The 23,797-nt window shown below is 46.6% G+C and overlaps 1 protein-coding gene across 1 annotated transcript in view; it reads right to left on the bottom strand.

Annotated features, from left to right (window-relative positions):
* The window catches only part of ghdc (GH3 domain containing), a 38,220-nt gene that overhangs the window by 12,735 nt on the left and 1,688 nt on the right, over positions 1-23,797 (bottom strand). Inside the window, exons 2-4 of the mRNA XM_078224010.1 lie at positions 17,317-17,799; positions 12,305-12,917; positions 8,818-9,007 (exon numbers count right to left, since the gene is read on the bottom strand). Of these exons, the coding sequence (XP_078080136.1) occupies positions 8,818-9,007; positions 12,305-12,917; positions 17,317-17,799 (1,286 nt within the window). The remainder of the gene's footprint in view (positions 1-8,817; positions 9,008-12,304; positions 12,918-17,316; positions 17,800-23,797) is intronic.

Below are 23,797 nucleotides of genomic sequence, written 5' to 3'. Positions count from 1 at the left end.
TGTTTCCTGTGCTGTACTGTTCTTTGTTCTTTGTTCTTTGAGGTTACAAAGGTGTTCGATGAGGATAGAGCAGTGGATGTTGTCTACATGGATTTTAGTAAGGCTTTTGACAATGTCCCTCATGGTAGGCTCATTCAGAAGATTAAGATGCATGGGTGGCTTGGCCACTTGGATTCAGAATTGGCTTGCCCATAGAAGTTAGAGAGTAGGCGTGAAAGGGTGTTTTTCTGGCTGGAGATCCGTGACTAGTGGTGTTTTGCAGGGATGCGTACTGGAACCTCTGCTGTTTGTGATGTAAACAAATGACTTGGATGAAAACATAGATGGGCGAGTTAGTAAGTTTGCAAATGATACAAAGATAAGTGGATTGTGGATAGTGTAGAAAGTTGTCATAGGATACAGCAGGATATAGATCAGTTGCAGATATGGGCGGAGAAATGGCAGATTGAGTTTATTTGGGGCAAGTGTGAGGTGCTGCACTTTGGGAGATCAAATGTTAAGGGTAAGTATACAGTTAATGGCAGGGTCCTGAACAGCATTGATGTACAGAGGGATCTTGGGGTTCAGGTCCACAGCTCCCTGAAAGTGGCCAAACAAGTAGGTAGGGTGGTAAAGAAAGTGTAAGGCATCCTTGCCTTTATTGGTCAGGGCATTGAGTACAAGAGTCAGGATGTCATGTTGCAGCTTTATAAAATTTTGATCAGGCCGGATTTAGAGTATTGCCACATTACAGGAAGGATGTGAAGGCTCTGGAGAGGGCGCAGAAGGGGTTGTTGCCTGGATTAGAGGGTATGAGCTATAAGGAGAGGCTGGACAAGATAGGCCTGTTTTCTCTGGAGTGACAGAGGCTGAGGGGAGACCTGATGGAAGTCTATAAAATTATGAGAGGCATAGAGAGAGTTGACAGTGTTTCCCAGTGTTGAAATGTCTAATACTAGGGAGCGTGCACTTAAGGTGAGAGGGGGAAAGTTCAAAGGTGATGTGAGGAGCAGGTTTTTTTACACAGAGTGGTAGGTGTCTGCAACGTGCTGCCGGGGTGGTGGTGCAGGCAGATACGATAGGGGCGTTTAAGGGGCTTTTAGATAAGCACATGACTATGCAAGGAATAGAGGGATATGGAGCAAGGGCAGGCAGAAGGGATTAGTTTAATTTGGTGTTATGTTCGGCACAACATCGTGGGCCGAAGGGCCTGTTCCTGTGCTGCCCTGTATGTTCTATCTGTCCCCAGAGCATTAGCCTGAACTGTCTGGATTACTGGTCCACGACACCACCGCCTCCCCCTTGATATGTCAAGAAGGCAATCTTAACACAGGCTGCAGTTATTCTTAGACAGAACAACATATCAATGACTTTTGATGAAGAAATTGAAATTTACTGACAAGACCATGTTAAGTGGCACATAAAGTACTATAGAGGGGAAAAGGTACAAAAAGACATTGATGGATACAGGGGTTGAAATAATATGGCAGCTGAAGGTCAGTGTGGAAAAGTGAGAGTTCATCTATTTTGGACGCAATTAAGTAGATCAGAGTATTTTCTAACTGCTGAGAAGCTAGGAACTGTGGAGAAGCAGAGAGGGTTAGTATAGGAATCAAAGAATCCCCACAGTTAGAAGGCGGCCATTCAGCCCATCAAGTCTGCACCAGCTCTCTGACAGAGTATCTTGCGGGCGGCATAGTGGTGAAGTGGTTAGCACTGCTGCCTCACAGCGCCATGGACCTGGCTTGGGTCACTGTCTGTGTGGAGTTTGCACATTTTCCCTATGTCTGTGTGGGTTTCCTCCGGGTGCTCCGGTTTCCTCCTACAGTCCAAAGATGTGCTGGTTAGGTGCATTGGCCATGTTAAATTCTCCCTCCGTGTATCCGAACAGGCGCCGGAGTGTGGCGACTAGGGAATTTTCACAGTAACTTCATTGCAGTGTTAATGTAAGCCTACTTGTGACTAATAAATAAACTTTAAACTTTTTACCCTCTCCCCCACCCCAGACATTTACCATGGCTATCCATCTAACCTACGCATCTTGGGACACTAAAGGTCAATTTAGCATGGCCAATGCACATAACTTAGAATCACAGGATGCTAGAATGCAGAAGGAGAATCCTATGGTGCAGGAGAAGGCCATTCGGCCCATTTACTCTGCACCGACCACAATCCCACCCAGGCCCTATCCCCATAACCCCATGTATTTACCCTAGCTAGTCCCTCTGACACTAAGGGGCAATTTAGCATGGCTAATCCACCTAACCCGCACATCTTTGCACTGTGGGAGGAAACCGGAACACCCAGGAGGAAACCCACGCAGACACGGGGAGAACGTGCAAACTTCACACAGACAGCGACCCAAGCCGGGAATCGAACCCAGGTCCCTGGCGCTGTGAGGCAGCAGTGCTAACCACTGTGCCGCCCCCTGCGCATCTTTGGATTATGGGAGGAAACCAAAGCATCCGGAGGAAACCTACACAGACACGGGGAGAACGTGCAAACTCCACACAGACAGTGACCCGAGGCCGGAATTGAACCTGGGTGCTGCTGTGATGCAGCAGTGTTAACCACTGTGCTGTCCAATATCACTGAAAACTAGATACAAAAGCTACAAAAAAAATTTAGTAGGTTAACGGAATGTTTGCTTTAATTTCAAGAGAGCTAAAATGCCGTAAAGGATTGCAAGTTACTCTGCAGCTGGATGAAGTTCTGGTTGGAACACAGCTGAAGTTATTTTTTCAGTTCTGAACACTGCATCATGGTGATGCACCATCAATCGAGCAAAGACTAGTTTGTATGCAAGAACAAATAGGCTTTTATTAGCAAAAGACTTGGAGTACACCCATGCTGATGAACTGGTCCAGACTGAGGCATGGGGGTGGGGAACAGTCGCCTTTATACCTGGACCGGGGGGGGGGGGGGGGGGGGGGGGGAGTCTCGGGTAGGGCCGGCAGGGATGTGCCAGGCATGTCACATATACAGGTAATAAGCTAACAGTGGTTTACCACACTCGGGCAGGGTTAGTGAAAATGTGGAACTCAGAGGTGGGGTTAGCTGAAGATTTCAAAACTTAAATTAATGTAATTTTGTTAGGCAATGGGTATAGAACTGAGGCTGGAAAGTGGAATTAACTCTGGAAAGTTACATTCTAAATGGCTGAAAGTTAGGAGCAGCAGAGGGTCCAGAAATGTAGATAATTAAAATTAGCAGGTACAGTAAATAATGACGAAGGCCATGTTATTTAGAGGGCTAGAACAGATTATTTTTTTATGCTGGGCTGGCATTTATTGCCCTTGAACTGAGTGGCTTGCTCGGCCATTTCAGAGTCAACCATGTGGGTCTGGAGTCACGTGTAGGCCAGACCTTGTAAGGATGGCAGATTTTCTTCCCTAAAGGACATCAGTGAACCAGATGGTTTTTTCCAACAATCGACAATGGTTTCATGGTCGTCAGTAGATTTTTAATTCCAAATTTTTACTCTGTTCAAATCTGCCACGGTGGGATTTGAACCCAAGTCCCCAGAGCATTGCTCTGGGTCTTTGGATTACAAGTCCAGTGGTAATACAACTGCACCACTGTCTCCCCAAGGAAGTAGAAGTCAGGTTTCAGCTATACAAAGCACTTGTTAAACCACACCTGAAGTGCTACACCTTGGGAAGGACATACTGACTTTGGAAGAATTGTAGCAGAGATTTACCAGGTCACCCAGATTCCATAAGGATTACATTATCAGGAGAGGTTCCGCAAAGGAAAATAGCATCCCTGGAATTTAGAAGGTTAAGTGTGATTTGATCAGGATCTTCAAGTTTTTGAGGGGAACAGATCGGCTAGATGGTGAGAAACTATTTCCACTGATTGGGGAGTGAAGAACGAGGGGTCCTAATTCAAAAATAGAATGAGTCCTTTCAGGAATGCAGATAGGGAACACTATCACATAAAAAAGAAGGTAGAAGCTTGGCACTCTCTCTCTCTCCCTCAAATGACAACTGATACCAGATCAATTGTCAACTTTAAATCCGGGATTGATAGATTTTTGTTTACCAAAGATACAAAAGGCACAGGAGGCAAAGACAGGTATGTAGAATTAGTTGCAGGTTAGCCGTGACCTAACTGAATGGCAGAACAGGCTCGAGGGACTAAATGGCCTACTCCTGGCCATATGTCAATCTTAAGTGACAGCACCGACACACACGCATTGAAGAGCCCTTGGGTATAATTATAGAATCATAGAATCCCTACAGTGCAGAAGGAGGCCATTCAGTCCATCGAGCCAGCACTGACAACAATCCCACCCAGGCCCTATCCACGTAACCTCACATATTTACCCTGCTAATCCCCCTGACACTAAGGGGCAATTTAGCATGGCCAAAGAAACCTAACTTGCACATATTTGGAGGCTTTTGAAGATCACACTCTGCTTCCTACAGTCAGTTCACTCACTGGCCTTTGCCATAACTGAGAGTGACCTCCCCAGCTGGCAATTAGAGGAAAGGATGGACAATAGATAGCTTTTCCAGCCATCGATCTAATCATCATCCTCACTGTGTTTGTGTTAACCACTGGTACATTCACTAGAGGCTTGTAAGAATGCAGTCTCTCAATTTAAACTGGACAATATTTTCTACATCAATATTCCTGAATCACCTGTCCTGGTCCCTCCATGCTATAGTTAAGAAAGCCCAAAAACGCTTCAACTTTCTCTGGAGGCTAAGGAAATTTGGCATGTCCATTACGACTATCATCAACTTTTACAGATGCACCATAGAAAGCATCCTTTCCGGGTGTATCACAACTTGGTATGGCTCCGGCTCTGACCAAGACCGCAAAAAACTACAACGGGTCGTGAATGAAACCCAGTCCACCACTCAAATCATCTTCCCATCCATTGGCTGTGTCTACACTTCCCACTGCCTCAGAAAAGCAGCCAGCATAACCAAGGACCCTATGCAACCCAGACATATTATCTTCTACCTTCTTCACTCAGGAAGAAGGTACAAAAGTCTGAGATCACAAAGAACAAAGAACAGTACAGCACAGGAAACAGGCCCTTCGGCCCTCCAAGCCTGTGCCGCTCCTTGGTCCAACTAGACCAATCGTTTGTATCCCTCCATTCCCAGGCTGCTCATGTGACTATCCAGGTAAGTCTTAAACGATGTCAGCGTGCCTGCCTCCACCACCCTACTTGGCAGCGCATTCCAGGCCCCCACCACCCTCTGTGTAAAAAACGTCCCTCTGATATCTGAGTTATACTTCGCCCCTCTCAGCTTGAGCCCGTGACCCCTCGTGATCGTCACCTCCGACCTGGGAAAAAGCTTCCCACTGTTCACCTTATCTATACCCTTCATAATCTTGTACACCTCTATTAGATCTCCCCTCATTCTCCGTCTTTCCAAGGAGAACAACCCCAGTCTACCCAATCTCTCCTCATAGCTAAGACCCTCCATACCAGGCAACATCCTGGTAAACCTTCTCTGCACTCTCTCTAATGCCTCCACGTCCTTCTGGTAGTGCGGTGACCAGAACTGGACGCAGTACTCCAAATGTGGCCTAACCAGCGTTCTATACAGCTGCATCATCAGACTCCAGCTTTTATACTCTATACCCCGTCCTATAAAGGCAAGCATACCATATGCCTTCTTCACCACCTTCTCCACCTGCGTTGCCACCTTCAAGGATTTGTGGACTTGCATACCTAGGTCCCTCTGTGTTTCTATACTCCTGATGACTCTGCCATTTATTGTATAACTCCTCCCTACATTATTTCTTCCAAAATGCATCACTTCGCATTTATCCGGATTAAACTCCATCTGCCACCTCTCCGCCCAATTTTCCAGCCTATTTATATCCTGCTGTATTGCCCGACAATGCTCTTCGCTATCCGCAAGTCCAGCCATCTTCGTGTCATCCGCAAACTTGCTGATTACACCAGTTACACCTTCTTCCAAATCATTTATATATATCACAAATAGCAGAGGTCCCAGTACAGAGCCCTGCGGAACACCACTGGTCACGGACCTCCAGCCGGAAAAAGACCCTTCGACCACTACCCTCTGTCTCCTATGGCCAAGCCAGTTCTCCACCCATCTAGCCACTTCTCCTTGTATCCCATGAGCCTTAACCTTCTTAACCAACCTGCCATGTGGGACTTTGTCAAATGCCTTACTGAAATCCATATAGACGACATCCACAGCCCTTCCTTCATCAACCGTTTTTGTCACTTCCTCAAAAAACTCCACCAAATTTGTAAGGCACGACCTCCCTCTTACAAAACCATGCTGTCTGTCACTAATGAGATTGTTCCGTTCTAAATGCACATACATCCTGTCTCTAAGAATCCTCTCCAACAACTTCCCTACCACGGACGTCAAGCTCACCGGCCTATAATTTCCTGGGTTATCCCTGCTACCCTTCTTAAACAACGGGACCACATTCGCTATCACGTACCAACCAACTCAAGAACAGCTTCTTCACCACTGCCATTACACTATATACTGCACCCTCTCCTTTCCTTCTCCCCGATGTACTCTATGAACGATATGTCTGTATAGCACACATGAAATAATACTTTTCGCTGTATCCCAATACAGGATGTTAGAATGTAACCAATGATACTATTGGTCACACTACAACAGATCCAATGTTAAGGGTCAGCTGACCCAGTAAACTATGTAATCAATGACAAAATGATGTGATGATCAGCTGACTCAGTATAGATAAGAACCAAATCATAACAACATAAGAACATAAGAAATAGGAGCAGGAGTAGGCCATGTAGCCCCTCGAGCCTGCCCTGCCATTCAATAAGATCATGGCTAATCTGATAGTGGGTTCAGTTCCACTTACCCGCCCGCTCCCCATAACCCTTAATTCCCTTATTGATCAGAAATCTATCTACCTGTGACTTAAACATATTTAACGAGGTAGCCTTCATTGCTTCAATGGGCAGAGAATTCCAGAGATTCACTACCCTCTGAGAGAAGTTCCTCCTCAACTCTGTTCTAAACTGACTCCCCCTTATTTTGAGGCTGTGTCCTCTAGTTCTTGTTTCCTTTCTAAGTGGAAAGAATCTCTCTGCCTCTACCCTGTCTAGCCCCTTCATTATCTTATATGTCTCTATAAGATCTCCCCTCAGCCTTCTAAACTCCAATGAGTACAGGCCCAATCTACTCAATCTCTCCTCATAAGCTAACCCCCCCCTCATCTCCGGTATCAACCTGGTGAACCTTCTCTGTACTCCCTCAAAAGGCGAATATATCCTTCCGCAAATAAGGGGACCGAAACTGCACACAGTACTCTAGTTGCGGCCTCACCAGTACCTTGTACAATTGCAGCAAGACTGCCCTGCTTTTATACTCCATCCCCTTCGCGATAAAGGCCAACATTCCACTTGCCTTCTTGATCACCTGCTGCACCTGCAAACTGAGTTTTTGCGATTCATGCACAAGGACCCCCAGGTCCCTCTGCACACTAGCATGTTGTAATTTTCACCATGTAAATAATAGTCCATTTTATTCCTTCCAAAGTGGATAACCTCACACTTGTCAACGTTATACTCCATCTGCCAGATCCTCGCCCACTCACTTAGCCTATCCAAATCTCTCTGCAGACTTTCCGCATCCTCCATGCAATTTGCTTTCCCACTCATCTTTGTGTCATCCGCAAACTTTGTTACCCTACACTCGGTCCCCTCCTCCAGATCGTCTATGTATATGGTAAACAGTTGAGGCCCCAGTGCCGATCCCTGCGGCACTCCACTCGTCACCAACTGCCAACCAGAAAAGCACCCATTTATTCCAACTCTCTGCTTTCTGTTGGATAGCCAATCCTCAATCCACACTAGCACTTTACCCCCAACTCCATGTACCCCAATCTTCTGCAGCAACCTTTTGTGAGGCACCTTATCGAACGCCTTCTGGAAATCTAAAAACACCACATCCACTGGTTCCCCTCTGTCAACCGCACTCGTCACATCTTCATAAAAATCCAGTAAATTCATCAAACACGACTTTCCCTTCATGAATCTATGCTGCGTCTGCTTGATCGAACCATTTTTTTTTCCAGGTGTCCTGCTATTTCTTCTTTAATGATGGATTCCAGCAATTTCCCAACTACGGACGTTAAGCTAACCGGCCTGTAGTTACCCATCTTTTGTCTACCTCCTTTTTTAAACAGTGGCGTCACATTAGCTGTTTTCCAATCAGGCAGCACTTCCCCAGAGTCCAGCGAATTTTGATAAATTACAACCAACGCATCTGCTATTACTTCTGCCATTTCTTTCAATACCCTGGGATGCATTCCATCCGGGCCCGGGGACCTGTCTACCTTTAGTCCCATTAGCCTACCAAGCACTACCTCTTTAGTAATATCAGCTTTGACAAAGGGTCATCTGGACTCGAAACGTCAGCTCTTTTCTCTCCTTACAGATGCTGCCAGACCTGCTGAGATTTTCCAACGTTTTCTCTTTTGGTTTCAGATTCCAGTACCCGCAGTAATTTGCTTTTAAATAAGAACCTATTGGGAATTATTGAGGAGCTTGGAATGGCCCAGGGCGAGGCCTCAAGTGTTGGAGTAATGAAGTTTCTTTCTTAAACCTTTTTCTTTGATTTATCTGTTGAGAGTAAGTTTTGTTTCATTTTGTCTATAACTTAAAAGTACCATCTGCTGGATGAACACATGGGACAATAATAAATCAAACCAATAACATTTAAGAGAAGCTATTGGGTTGCATTGTTTAAAATTTTGCCTTTGATATCATTTGTAATAATATGTTAAAGTGAAGACTAATGTAAAAGAATACAAGTAACAAAGCTGCCTTTCGAACTAACTTATCTGTACCTGTACAAACCAGATGTGTTTGTGACAACCAGTTCATATTGCTCATTTTCCTTCACTTCATCCAGGAACAGTGTTTGTGGTTGTTCTTCAGTGCAGAGATCAACAGGAATAAATTCAAAAAAGATCGATTGTGGCCATAGGAGATAATGCCGCTCTTCTTTCTCTGGCCACAGATTCACCCCAATCAGACCTAAGAAAAGAGATAGAATCATAGAATGGGTATAGCACAGGAGGCAGCCATTCAGCCCATCTTATCCATGCTGGCCCTCCAACATGGTGAGGGTAACTTAGTTAGTCCCACTCCCCTGCCTACTCCTCATGGCCCTGCACTTTTCAGAGAAGTGTCCAATCCCCTTTTTGAGAACCAAGATTGAACCTGCCTGATAGAAGTCTACAAGATTATATGGGGCATGGACAGAGTGGATAATCAGAAGCTTTTTCCAGGGTGGAAGAGTCAATTAGTAGGGGGTATAGGTTTATGTCACAAGGGGCAAGGGGCAAGGTTTAAAGGAGATGTACGAGGCATGTTTTTTTACACAGAGGGTGGTGGGTGCCTGGAACTCGCTGCTGGGGGAGGTAGTGGAAGCAGATACGATAGTGACTTTTAAGAGGCATCTGGACAACTACATGAATAGGATGAGAATGGAGGGATATGGTCCCCGGAAGAGTAAGGGGTTTTAATTCAGTCGGGCAGCATGTTCAGATGTATTCTCATATGACTAAAAGCAGATTCATAGGGGCATCAAAAACAGAAAACAATGGGACTCATTTCTAGAAGGCTCAAATTAAAAAGCAAAACAAAGTTGTACAGAACTGCAGTTAGATCACAATTGGGTGTATTGTGAACTGTTCTGGTCTCTGTATTATAATAAAAAATTGAGGCACTGGAGAAGAGGTAGAAAATGCTTCACTAGAATATCAGAACTGAGAGGTTATACATATCAGGAAACACTGAACAGGCTGAGGCCATTTTCTCCAGGTTGAGGGGATGATTTCATTATGAAAGGTTTTGATAGTACAAGCTGAGAGAAAACATTTTCACTTGCGGGGGGAGGGCTGAAGGGCCTGTTCCTGTGCTGTAATTTTTTTTGTTCTTCTTTGTTCTTTGAGCCTGCCTCAACCTCTCACTCAGACAGTTCATTCCAGACTGAAGCTATCGCAGCCAAAACATACTCCTGTTAGATTTTGTTTTAAACGGTGCAATCTTCAGCTCGATCAAGGGTGAACGAAAAAAAGGCAGCTGCTGTTCCAGCTCCTGATGGCTACTCAGTGACTCCTGCTGGAAACTAGGCGTGATGTGAAGATGCCGGCGTTGGACTGGGGTAAACACAGGAAGACTTACTGTCAGTAAGACTTCTTACGGAAACTATGCGCACTGGGGACAGGCCTATTGGAGTACAATGGAGTCGCCTATCGACATTCACAGTTTGGTCTTGTACAGAGAGCCTGACTGCTTAGGGGGAGGGGTTCTGGATGGTTCCTTGCACTTGTCAAACCATACCTCAGTAGGAATCAATCTGGGTGGCACAGTGGTTAGCATTGCTGCCTCACAGCGCCAGGCTGGGGGGTCACTGTCTGTGTGGAGTCTGCACGTTCTTCCTGCGTCTGCGTGAATTTCCTCCGGGTGCTCCGGTTTCCACCCAGAGTCTGAAAGACGTGCTGGTAAGGGGCATTAGACATGCTAAATTCTCCCTTAGCGAACCTGAACAGGCGCTGGAGTGTGGCGACTGGGGGATTTTCACAGTAACTTCATTACAATGTTAATGTAAGCTGACTTAATAAACCTAGACAACCACAGGAGATGGCAGGAGGATATTAAAAATGATCTATCCTATGCCAGAGTCCAGTTTCTTTACAGTTGATAATGTGCCATTAGGTCATCATAGAATCCCTACAGTGCAAAGGAGGCCATTCAGCCCATCAAGCCTGTATCGACAAAAATCCCACCCAGGCCCTATCCCCATATTCCCACATATTTACCCTGCTACCCTGTAATCCCCGATTACACTGAACTGCATTTGAATTTTAAAATCGTAGAAATTTTAAAAAATATTGACAAATGGCATTGAACCTGCTGTATGTAGTTTAAATTGTAATGTACAGACATTGTGACAATAGGTAGGTGGGAGATTTAAACCACATTTTTCACTTATCACTTCATTTGATGTTTTAAATAAAATATCAATTGTGTTTTAATTTATTTTAAAATGTTGATCTTGGATTTAAGAGTCAATTTAGCATGGCCAATCAACCTAACCCGCACGTCTATGGAGTGTGGGAGCAAACTGGAGCACCCGGAGGAAACCCACGCAGACACGGGGAGAATGTGCAAACTCCACACAGACAGTGACCCAAGCCGGGAATCGAACCCGGGTCCCTGGCACTGTGAGGCAGCAGCGCTAACCACTGTGCCGCCCACCAGGAATGATGCTAGATTAGGACCTGCCAATCACTGTAAACCAAACCCTCCAGACTGATGTCAGGAACACAAGAGTCCCTACGGCCCCAAAGGGTGGTGGAGGCTGGATCATTGGAAGTATTTAAAGTGGAGGTGGATAAATATTTACGAGATCGAGGAATAGAGGCTGTGGAGAAATGGCACGGACAAGGAGCTGAGGCCGATATAGATCAGCCATGATCATATTGAATGGCGGGGCAGGCTTGGTGGCCAACTCCTGCTTCTGTTTCTTGTGTTGTGTTCTTGTGTGCAGCTGCACACCCAAGATTTGAAATTAATGCAAAAGGTTCACACATAGGTAGACATATTTTAGACCCTCCTTAAATTCACCTCCAATGAAGCTTTTCCTCTTGCTTACTACTCTTTCCTTCCTGGACTTGGGAGCATCCGTTTGTCCTGATGTGTTTGAAATGCTTGAGATGGTTTTCTACATTAAAGGGACGACACAATTCAAATTTCTGGTAATAGCTCATTAAGTTTATTTATCATTGTCACAAGTAGGCTTACATTAACACTGCAATGAAGTAACTGTGAAAATCCTAGTTACTGTGAAAATCCCCTAGTCGCCACACTCCGGCACCTGTTCGGGTACACTGAGCGAGAATTTAGCATGGCCAATGCACCTAACCAGCGCGTCTTTCGGACTATGGGAGGAAACTGGAGTACCCGGAGGAAACCCACGCAGACACGGGGAGAACATGCAGACTCTGCACGTTCAGTGCAGAGTCCAATTATGAGGGTAATAAAACCTTACAGTCCGCTGTAAATTTCCAGTCTGTGGGTAGATGTTAAGCATTAAAATGACAGTGACCCAAGCTGAGAATTGAACCCAGGTCCCTGGTGCTGCGAGGCAGCAGTGCCAACCACTGTGCCACCATGTCACCCTGAACAACAGGCCCAGATTACAAACTAACATTGTGGAGTCAGGAAGTAGTGTAATGTACTTGCCTCATCCTGACAACGTACCAACTAAAAGAAATACAGCAAAGCAGGTTAGGCAACATGTGACACTGAGAGAGGCACCATTACCTTCAGTGGCTGCATAAACCGGAGAGTAAATAGGAACTCCTTCACAGTAGAAGTGTTTCAGGTGCCTTCCGTACAGCTCATTTGAACCAGAATCCACAGCGAGAACCAAGTTGAGGTGGGGCCACACTCTACGAGCAATCCCTCGAAATCCACACCCAAACTCTGCGGCCAGTTCTGAGGCCCTTCGAGGATCTGGCTTCAATTGAGCCCGGAGCTTCAAGCGAACATCCTCGGGAATCTTCAGTCTGGGATTTATTTGGCCCAGTCTAATGTCCTCGATCAATTGCTCCCACTTACTTTGCAGGAAAGCAAAACTGTGATAAACAATGGAAGCAAAGCTAGCCTCCAGCGCTCCCAAACTTCGATCTTTCAGGGCAAAGAGTAGATGGACGTACAGTGCCTCAGGTTGGGTAGGAACTTCGAATCCAGCCAATGGCGTTGTGTAAGTATTCAAGTTGAGCTTGGAAGTCAAGGGCGAAGGGAAATTGGGGCCAATTGGAATTCCAGATTCTGAACGACTCCAATTATGAGGGTAATAAAACCTTACAGTCCGCTGTAAATTTCCAGTCTGTGGGTAGATGTTAAGCATTAAATCGAACACCACGCCAAAGGCCTGTGATGGGGGCAAAAGATAATAGTTTCAGTTGGTCTTTAAACAAAACAGTCACAGCAAACCATTGCAAAATACTGGAGAAACCACAGTAAATTATGGTTCATAGACTATAGGAGCAGAATTAGGCCAATTGGCCCATCTAGTCCGGGTGCTCTGGTTTCCTCCCACAGTCACCCAAAGACGCGCAGGTTAGGTGGATTGGCCATGCTAAATTGCCCCTTAGTGTCCCAAAGTGTGTAGGGAGCAGATTAGTAGGGTAAATGCGAGGGGTTAAGGGAATGGGTTCTGTTGGAGAATTGACGCAGACCCGATAGGTTGAATGGTCTCCTTCTGCACAGTAGGGGTATTAGCGGGGGAATGCATGGGGTTAAGGGAATGGGGCAGGGGGATTGGCCTGGGTAAGATGCTCTGTCGGGGAGTCGGTGCAGACGTGATGGGCAGAATGGCCTCCTTCTGTACTGTAGGGATTCTATGATTATTGGAACTAATTAATCTTTGAAAATGTGCATGAAGAAGACATCAAATTAAAAACAATTCACACACAGATGGGGCATCATCCCTGCCCTTCGCTCAACTAGAATTTAGCTGCAAGAACTGAACCTGCTACAAGACTGGATTAAGATTACCGAATTTTGAACTACTGATACGATTAATATCACAATCATGGTGCTAATTTGGAACTGCTTCTCGCCAGCTCAGCTCAGGAGTAGGACAATAAATCACATCCCACTGCTCTTACATTCTTAATTTTTCCAGAGAGATTTTAAATTATTAATACAGTCAATAATACGTTCATATTATAATAATCCTTCAAAAGGTTCTCCAATACTTGATTGCTATGTTTTGTTAAATCCATCATCCGTTAAAGAGCTCATAGATTAATTGCAGTCCTCGCAAGCCTTTGTTCCTTGAGCTTTGGTCCACATGCACATATTTCACTCTTATCAGTGCGAGTGTGCTTCACAATTCAGTTGGGCCGCACGGTGACACAGCGATGAGCACGGCTGCCTCACAGCGCCAGGGACCCAGGTTCAATTCCAGCCTCAGGTGACTGTGTGGTGTTTGCACGTTCTCCCCATATCTGCATGGGATTCAATGGGCCGAATGGCCTCTTTCTGCACTGTAGGGATTCTATGATTCTACTAAAATGCATTTTGTGTCATGGACACTGCCCTTACCACTACTGCCTGATCTCCAGCCTCCCCCTTCCTCGCCAGCCTCCCCCTTCCTCTTCATAGTCCTTGAATGTGTTGTCACCTCCCAAATCCGTGTCCATCTTTCCCAGAACTCCAGTTTGAATTCCTCGAATCAAATTTCCACCTCTGCCGCAGAACTAAAACAGCTCTTATCAAGGGTAAAAATGATATTCAATGTGAACGTGACATAGCTAAGCTACCCTTCCTCATCCTGTCTGTAGCCTTCGACAAGGTTGACCACATCATTCTCCTCCAGTGCCCCGCCACCATCGTCCAGTTGGTTGGCACGGCTCTCACCTGCTTCTATTCTATTATCAAATCATTGCTCGAGATTCACACACAATGGCTCCACCACTCACTTCCACACAGTTACATCCGGCGTCTCCCCCAGCATCTATCCTTGGCCCCGTCCAATTTGTCATCTTCAGGCTGCCCCTCAGCAACATCAGAAAACACAGTGCCAGTTTCTACATATCATAGAATCCCTACTGTGCAGGAGGATGCCAATCAGCCCATCCAGTCTGCACCAACTTTCTGACAGAGTATCTTACCCAGGCCCTCTCCCCGCCCCTATCCCCGTAACCTCACACACTTACCAAGGCTAATCCATCTAACCTACACATCTTTGGACTGTACGCTGAAAAAACGCAACTCTACCTCAGTGTAAACTCTCCCGACCTTTCCACTGTCAATTGTCAGTGTATTTGGCCAACATTCAATATTGGAGAAACTGAAATTTCCTCTAATTAAATACTGGATATTGCAAAAGCTGAAATTTCCTAATTGAATATTGGAAAGACCATGGTTGATGTCTTCAGTGTCTGAGCCACTAACTCCATCCCTCGCCCTGGCAACTGTCTGAGGCTTTACCAGACTGTCATACCCTTCTCATTAGGATACACAGCGTCTAAACCGCAAAGTGTAAATCAGGAAATGTGAATTATTTTGCTTCCTTCACATGATTTAAATCGAAAATTGGGAAAGATAGATGGGATCAAAAGAGAGCTACAAGAGACAAAAGGTAGGGGAGTCTAAAACTAGAGGGCATAGGTTTAAGGTGAGAGAGGAGAGATACAAAAGTGTCCAGAGGGGCAATTTTTTCACACAGAGGGTGGTGAGTGTCTGGAACAAGCTGCCAGAGGTAGTAGTAGAGGCGGGTACAATTTTGTCTTTTAAAAAGCACTTAGATAGTTACATGGGTATAGAGGGATATGGGCCAAATGCAGGCAATTGGGACTAGCTTAGGGGTTTTTAAAAAAGAAAGGGCGGCATGGACAAGTAGGGCCGAAGGGCCTGTTTCCATGCTGTAAACCTCTATGATTCTATGACCTCTGACTCCCCCCCCCCCCCAACTCCCCATGCAAGGCCATAGTCTAATCACTCAAACTTCAGAGTTTGTAAAGAATGAGGTTTGTGCTACTCCACATTGGCTTTTGTTTTTGACATATACAAAAATTATTTCCTAATATATTAATGCATCAAATATATATCCAGATAAAAAGTAATCTAATTTTTAGACTGCTGCTCTCCCGTGGCATTGCTCCATTGCTGAATAGAAAAGGAATGGGAATAGCATTTCAGCGACGGACAGCTTATATCATTACTGTTACAATGCAACAAAGCCAAATCCGACCATAAAGGATTAGCTCTCAGAGGAAATGGCGATTTGAGGCACTTTGTCCGGGAATAAGTCGCAATCATGAATCAGCACCCCAATAAAGAGTCAATAACCGCAGGGGACAGAGCTGGCCGGGGGAGGGGGGGGGGGGGCGGGGGGGTGGTGGAGAACCAGCGGGGACAGAGCTGAGGGGGGGAAAACCAGCGGGGACAGAGCTGAGGGGGGGAAAACCAGCGGGGACAGAGCTGAGGGGGGGAAAACCAGCGGGGACAGAGCTGAGGGGGGGAAAACCAGCGGGGGGAGAGCTGAGGGGGGGAAAACCAGCGGGGGGAGAGCTGGGAAGCAGCGGGGGGAGAGCTGGGAAGCAGCGGGGGGAGAGCTGGGAAGCAGCGGGGGAGAGCTGGGAAGCAGCGGGGGGGAGGTGGGAAGCAGCGGGGGGAGAGCTGGGAAGCAGCGGGGGGAGAGCTGGGAAGCAGCGGGGGGAGAGCTGGGAAGCAGCGGGGGGAGAGCTGGGAAGCAGCGGGGGGAGAGCTGGGAAGCAGCGGGGGGAGAGCTGGGAAGCAGCGGGGGGAGAGCTGGGAAGCAGCGGGGGAGAGCTGGGAAGCAGCGGGGGGAGAGCTGGGAAGCAGCGGGGGGAGAGCTGGGAAGCAGCGGGGGGAGAGCTGGGAAGCAGCGGGGGGAGAGCTGGGAAGCAGCGGGGGGAGAGCTGGGAAGCAGCGGGGGGAGAGCTGGGAAGCAGCGGGGGGAGAGCTGGGAAGCAGCGGGGGGAGAGCTGGGAAGCAGCGGGGGGAGAGCTGGGAAGCAGCGGGGGGAGAGCTGGGAAGCAGCGGGGGGAGAGCTGGGAAGCAGCGGGGGGAGAGCTGGGAAGCAGCGGGGGGAGAGCTGGGAAGCAGCGGGGGGAGAGCTGGGAAGCAGCGGGGGGAGAGCTGGGAAGCAGCGGGGGGAGAGCTGGGAAGCAGCGGGGGGAGAGCTGGGAAGCAGCGGGGGGAGAGCTGGGAAGCAGCGGGGGGAGAGCTGGGAAGCAGCGGGGGGAGAGCTGGGAAGCAGCGGGGGGAGAGCTGGGAAGCAGCGGGGGGAGAGCTGGGAAGCAGCGGGGGGAGAGCTGGGAAGCAGCGGGGGGAGAGCTGGGAAGCAGCGGGGGGAGAGCTGGGAAGCAGCGGGGGGAGAGCTGGGAAGCAGCGGGGGGAGAGCTGGGAAGCAGCGGGGGGAGAGCTGGGAAGCAGCGGGGGGAGAGCTGGGAAGCAGCGGGGGGAGAGCTGGGAAGCAGCGGGGGGAGAGCTGGGAAGCAGCGGGGGGAGAGCTGGGAAGCAGCGGGGGGAGAGCTGGGAAGCAGCGGGGGGAGAGCTGGGAAGCAGCGGGGAGAGAGCTGGGAAGCAGCGGGGGGAGAGCTGGGAAGCAGCGGGGGGAGAGCTGGGAAGCAGCGGGGAGAGAGCTGGGAAGCAGCGGGGAAAGAGCTGGGAAGCAGCGGGGAAAGAAGGCTGCCGAGAAAAGGAGAGAGAAGGGGAGGAAAGAGTTTACAGTTTTGATTTTGGGGAAGACAGTCACCAAATACAAATATGCTTCATGTAATCGGAACTACCAATACCTGATGGAAGTCATTAGCCGTCTCCCTTGTGGTCAGTAATGTGGCACTGGAGCCTGAGGTACCTGATGTTCTGGACAGGAGACTTGGCCTCTCTGAAATCAAGACATTTTCTTCCCCTTTGCCAATTCGCTCGATGGAATCTTTATAATGTTCATATTGTGTCAGTGGCTGAAGACTGCGGAACGTCTCGCGGTCTGTAATTTCAGGGAATCCGAATAGCTGGCCATGTTCCGTGTTTCTGTTCCTGTGGATCTGGGACAGTAAAGTGTCCTGCTGCACTTGCAGAATATTTTTGGTGCTCAGTTCAAGTCTTCGTCGCCGCAGGAGGCTCAGGGCGCTTGCAGCTCGCCACGCCAGGTAATGGTTCAAAAGGCTGAAAAAAGGTCTATTTTGGCCCTTTGACCTGTTGCAGATATCACGGTAGAGCAACACCAGCACCCACACACTGAGGAGTCCAAAAATAATGGCGGCAATGAGAAGCATCTGCCAATAAATAATAATTGTTGTTAGGATACCAGATTAGGAACCCCAAGGTATATTATGAAGCCAGACTAAACCCCAACAATTTGCTATTTTGGCATTAATGGGAGTATATGATATACTATTGACACACGAGGGAGCTTTTATTAAAACAAATTTTATTTAACAAAAGTTTAATTATAACAAATGAATTAGCTTAACATTTAACAATTGAATAATACTTAAACATTTCAAGATACTATTCTTAACTGATCACCTATTCCTATTAGTTCTAATTCAAGCAATATTCCTCTTATAAACTTAAACCTTGTCTTTAGAATTAGTTGCTAAAATACAAGCTTGTACACAGGTTGCCAGTTTTGGAGCTTTCAACCACCAGAGAGAGAGAGAGAGACAGACAGAGAGACATGACTTGCTTCTTTCAGAATCAGGCAGTAGCTGGTTGTTTCAAAAATGAAAGAGAAACGGTGTTATCTCTGCAAATGTCGCTCCTCCCATGAACCACATGACTCTATCCCTGTCAATCGACCTGATCAAAACTTTACTCTGAAACACCAGGGGAAAGCTAAGTGAACATAAAGACATTAACCCTGATTAACAAACACTTGTTCTCTCAGCTACTCATTTTAAAAGATTTCTTAAACAAATAGACATCTTGCAAAACAGATCTGAATTCTAAACACATCCTTTCCAAGAAACATGATATACAAATATTTCTTAAAGGCACAGTGCACCACATTGTAAGTAGGCTGCAACATCTGTAAATGTGAAGTCACAATATTCTGCATATTGCTCCCTAATGAGTAACTTTGCAATCCTACTGCTAATACCTAAATAACAAGAGTATTAATAAAACAATTTGCTTTAGAAAACTTGCAGAGTATTAAACATAATCCCTCATTTGATGCAAATCTTCCCCATCAATATCAACTCTCCATTTATGCCTCTCCGGGCATAAAGGGCAGCATGGTGGCACAGTAGTTGGCACTGCTGCCTCACAGCACTGGGAATCCAGGTTTGATTCCCGGCTTGGGTCACTGTCTGTTTGGAGTTTGCACGTTCTCCCCGTGTTTGCGTGGGTTTCCTTCGGATGCTCTGTTTTCCTCCGACAGTCCAAAGATGTGTAGGTTAGATGGATTGGCCGTGCTAAATTTTCCCTCTGAGTACCCGAACAGGCGCCGGAGTGCAGTGTTAATGGTCCTCTGCTCTTTGTGATTTTTATTAATGACTTAGAGGAGGGGGCTGAAGGGTGGATCAGTAAATTTGCTGATGACACCAAGATTGGTGGAGTAGTGGATGAGGTGGAGGGCTGTTGTAGGCTGCAAAGAGACATAGATAGGATGCAAAGCTGGGCTGAAAAATGGCAAATGGAGTTTAACCCTGATAAATGTGAGGTGATTCATTTTGGTAGGACTAATTTAAATGTGGATTACAGGGTCAAAGGTAGGGTTCTGAAGATTGTGGAGGAACAGAGAGATCTTGGGGTCCATATCTACAGATCTCTAAAGGTTGCCACTCAAGTGGATAGAGCTGTGAAGAAGGCCTATAGTGTGTTAGCTTTTATTAACAGGGGGTTGGAGTTTAAGAGCCGTGGGGTTATGCTGCAACTGTACAGGACCTTGGTGAGACCACATTTGGAATACTGTGTGCAGTTCTGGTCACCTCACTATAAGAAGGATGTGGAAGTGCTGGAAAGAGTGCAGAGGATATTTACCAGGATGCTGCCTGATTTGGAGGGTAGGTCTTATGAGGAAAGGTTGAGGGAGTTAGGGCTGTTCTCTCTAGAGCGGAGGAGGCCGAGGGGAGACTTAATAGAGGTTTATAAAATGATGAAGGGGATAGATAGAGTGAACGTTCAAAGACTATTTCCTTGGGTGGATGGAGCTACTACAAGGGGGCATAACTATAGGGTTCGTGGTGGGAGATATAGGAAGGATATCAGAGGTAGGTTCTTTACGCAGAGAGTGGTTGGGGTGTGGAATGGACTGCCTGCAGTGATAGTGGAGTCAGACACTTTAGGAACATTTAAGCGGTTATTGGATCGGCACATGGAGCACACCAGGATGATAGGGAGTGGGATAGCTTGATCTTGGTTTCAGATAAAGCTCGGCACAACATCGTGGGCCGAAGGGCCTGTTCTGTGCTGTACTGTTCTATGTTAATCAATAAACCTTAACTTTTCCTTAGATTCACAAATGACTCAACTGGTAATGACATTATCTAATGGAGCACTTAACTGTACAGATTGGAAGTGCCCCTAGGTTAAGAAAGAAAGTAAAATCTAAGATTTCCATTCCACTTGTGACTTCTACAAGAAAATGAGGATGTACCGAGTCAAGCTCAACTGTGATGTCTTTCATCAGCAAACAGCCAACTAACCTTCACTCTTATGTCCACAGAAGAATAGATGATTATCGTGGCAAAAAATTGCAGAATTGTCAATTTGGCTGAAGTCAATGATCTTGGGTGAGTAGAAAGAGGTTACGTGGATCTTATAACACAAACTGTCCACTGGCTCCCAGGCACAGTTCATGCCAACGTTTAACCTCCATGTAGACAGAAAATAGGAGTAGACCATTCAGCCCTTCGTGCTTGCTTCACTTGTCAACATGATCATGGTTGATCCTCTATCTCAATGCCATAGTCCAGCACTCTCCTTGACATCTTTAGATTCTAGAAATCTATCTGTTTCCTTCTTAAATACATTCAGTGATTTGTCCTCCTCAGCCTCCTTCTGCGGTAGAGATTTCTACAAATTCACCACTCCGAGTGAAGAGGTTTCTCCTCCTCGCAGTCTGAAATGCCCTGCTCCGTATCCCGAAACGGTGAGCCCTTCTTCTAGATGCCCCCAGCCAGAGGAAACAACATCCCTGAATCCAGTCAGTCGAGCCCTGTCAGAATTATATACATTTCAATTGGATCCCCTCTCATTCTTCTACACTCCAGTGAGTGAATTACTCCAATCATTGTCCCTCTCCTACTCCATCTTACACCAATTCCTGCAACCAAATCTGATCTTGAACTTTTTGCCAAAACCACAAACGCTGAATGTGAATTGCACAGAGCATTAGCAGTTTAAAATGTCTTACACTGGGTAGCACAGTGGTTAGCACTGCTGCCTCACAACACGAGGAACCAGGGTTCAATTCCTGGCTTGGGTCACTGTCTGTGTGGAGTCTGCACGTTCTCCCCGTATCTGCGTGGGTTTCCTCCCACACTCCAAAGATGTGCAGGTTAGGTTGATTGGCCATGGTAAATTGCCCCTCAGTGTCAGGGGGATTAGCAGGGCAAATACATGGGGTTACGGGGATAGGGACTGGGTGGGATTGTTGTTGGTGTAGGCTCAATGGACTGAATGGCCTCCTCCTGCATTGTGGAGATTCTATATGCATCTTTTGGCTTCCCACATTGACACCTAAACTCTTGGAAATGGCACTCCCCATCTGTTCATCATTTTAAAGATGTTTCTCATGTCACCCTATCATTTTCATTACAGTGTGACCAATCTTTTTGCATGAGGGGAGGAGGGCACATTTCAAAACCTTTCTCACTCAAGGGCCCCATGAGCAAATTTCACAAACAAAATTTGGCACAATTTTTAAAATGAATTTTTTAATAACAGATATGAAAAGAAAAACTTGCTGAGAAAAAACCCCCCAATATCAAAGTGATGAATTGATTGTAAAAAGAGAATAACAAATGAAAATTAGTATTCGAGTCTGATAGGGTGTGTGTGTGTGTGTGTGTGCGTGTGTGTCTAGCTTCAGTCCCTGTTACAACTTCATCACCCACATGCACCATGAGAGCGGATGAGAGTGCAGTTTAGCTCAGCTGGCTTGCCAGCTGGTTAGTGATAAGAGCGACACTAACAGCGTGGGTTCAATTCCAATACCAGCTGAGGCCCCACCTTCTCAACCTTGGCCCCTCGCCTGAGGTATGGTGATCCTCAGGTTAAATCACCAGCAGTCAGCTCTCCTCCTCAAAGGGAAGAACAACCAATGGTCATCTGGGATTACGGCGATTTTACCTTGCTGCTAATCAATATCCCTTTGGTCTTCAAAATAGCACAATGATGACTACTGTTGACATCAAAGTTGACCGAAGGCAATATGATGTAAAATAAGTACACATTGGGTGGGATTTTATGGCCTCGTTCAGGCGAGACCGGAAATTCCCACCTGAGATCAACGGAGATTTCTGTTGTCGTACACTCGCCTGTTCCGATTCCGTGGTGGGCAATGTGGTAGAGTTCCGGCCATTGTGTATCTCTGCAAAGATCATAGATCTTTCTATAGACACACAATAGCCAAAGGGGATTTTAGAATCATCGAATCCTGACAGTGAAGGAGGCCATTTGGCCCATTGAGCCTGCACCAACAACAATCCCACCCAGGCCCTATCTCCATAACCCCACATATTTATCCTGCTAATTCCCTTGACACTAAGGGGCAATTTAACAAGGCCAATCAACCGAACCTGCACATCTTCGGTGTTTGGGGGGGGAAACTGGAGCACCTGAGGAAACCCACACAGACATGGAGAGAATGTACAAACTGCACACAGACAGATTTTGCGGGATGCTCCTCATTTATCTCAACTTGCGAATAACTTCACCCAGTGCTGTCCTGTCCTGTCCAAAACTCACTCACTGGAAACAAGTGCCCAGGAAGAGACATATTGGACTCGAAAAATTAACTCTTTCTCTCTCCATAGATGCTAAAATCTCTTCAGATGTTGCCATGTAATGGTGGCTCAGTTAAAATCTTTGGAGACTCATGTTTCCAGTGTCTGGTAAGCTCTGGTATGCATTCTGCCAGCATTCTACCAGGTTTGACAAAGGATCAATGGACTCGAAATGCCAGCTCTTTTCTCTCCTTACAGATGCTGCCAGACCTGCTGAGATTTCCAGCATTTTTTACTTTTGATTTCTACCAGATCTTTTCTTGTTTAGGGCGGGGGGAGGAGAGAGAGAGAGAGGAGGTGGTGGTGCAGCAATTAGTTTTTTTTTCTCAGTTTGCAAAAGGGAGACATTGCCCAGGAATTACATTTCCTTAGATTTTTATGAAGTTCAGCCACCTGCTTTGTACTCTGAACTGCCAGGGTATGCTGTCACTGAGATTTCAGTTTACTGAAGGCATGATGAATATCCAGCAATAACTTTAGATAGGAAGAAGTCTCACAACACCAGGTTAAAGTCCAACAGGTTTATTTGGTAGCAAAAGCCACTATCTTTCGAGCGCTGCTCCTTCGTCATATTGTTATGACTCTTCCTGGGTACTTGTTTCCAGTAAGTGAGCTTTGGACAGGACAGGGCAGGACAGCACTGGGTGAAGTTATTCGTGACGAAGGAGCAGTGCTCCGAAAGCTAGTGGCTTTTGCTACCAAATAAACCTGTGGACTTTAACCTGGTGTTGAGACTTCTTAAGAACATAAGAAATAGGAGCAGGAGTAGGCCATCTAGCCCCTCGAGCCTGCCCCGCCATTCAATAAGATCATGGCTGATCTGAAGTGGATCAGTTCCACTTACCCGCCTGATCCCTATAACCCCTAATTCCCTTACCGATCAGGAATCCATCTATCCGTGATTTAAACATATTCAACGAGGTAGCCTCCACCACTTCAGTGGGCAGAGAATTCCAGAGATTCACCACCCTCTGAGAGAAGAAGTTCCTCCTCAACTCTGTCCTAAACTGACCCCCCTTTATTTTGAGGCTGTGCCCTCTAGTTCTAGCTTCCTTTCTAAGTGGAAAGAATCTCTCCACCTCTACCCTATCCAGCCCTTCATTATCTTATAGGTCTCTATAAGATCCCCCCTCAGCCTTCTAAATTCCAACGAGTACAAACCCAATCTGCTCAGTCTCTCCTCATAATCAACACCCATCATCTCTGGTACCAACATGGTGAACCTTCTCTGCACTCCCTCCAAGGCCAATATATCCTTCTGCAAATAAGGGGACCAATACTGCACACAGTATTCCAGCTGGGGCCTCACCAATGCCCT

This window comes from Mustelus asterias, chromosome 11 (assembly GCF_964213995.1).
Source record: "Mustelus asterias chromosome 11, sMusAst1.hap1.1, whole genome shotgun sequence".
Taxonomy (NCBI): Eukaryota; Metazoa; Chordata; class Chondrichthyes; order Carcharhiniformes; family Triakidae; genus Mustelus; species Mustelus asterias.
The sequence above is the reverse complement of the archived record's forward strand: the minus strand, read 5'-3'. Positions and strand labels throughout refer to the sequence as shown.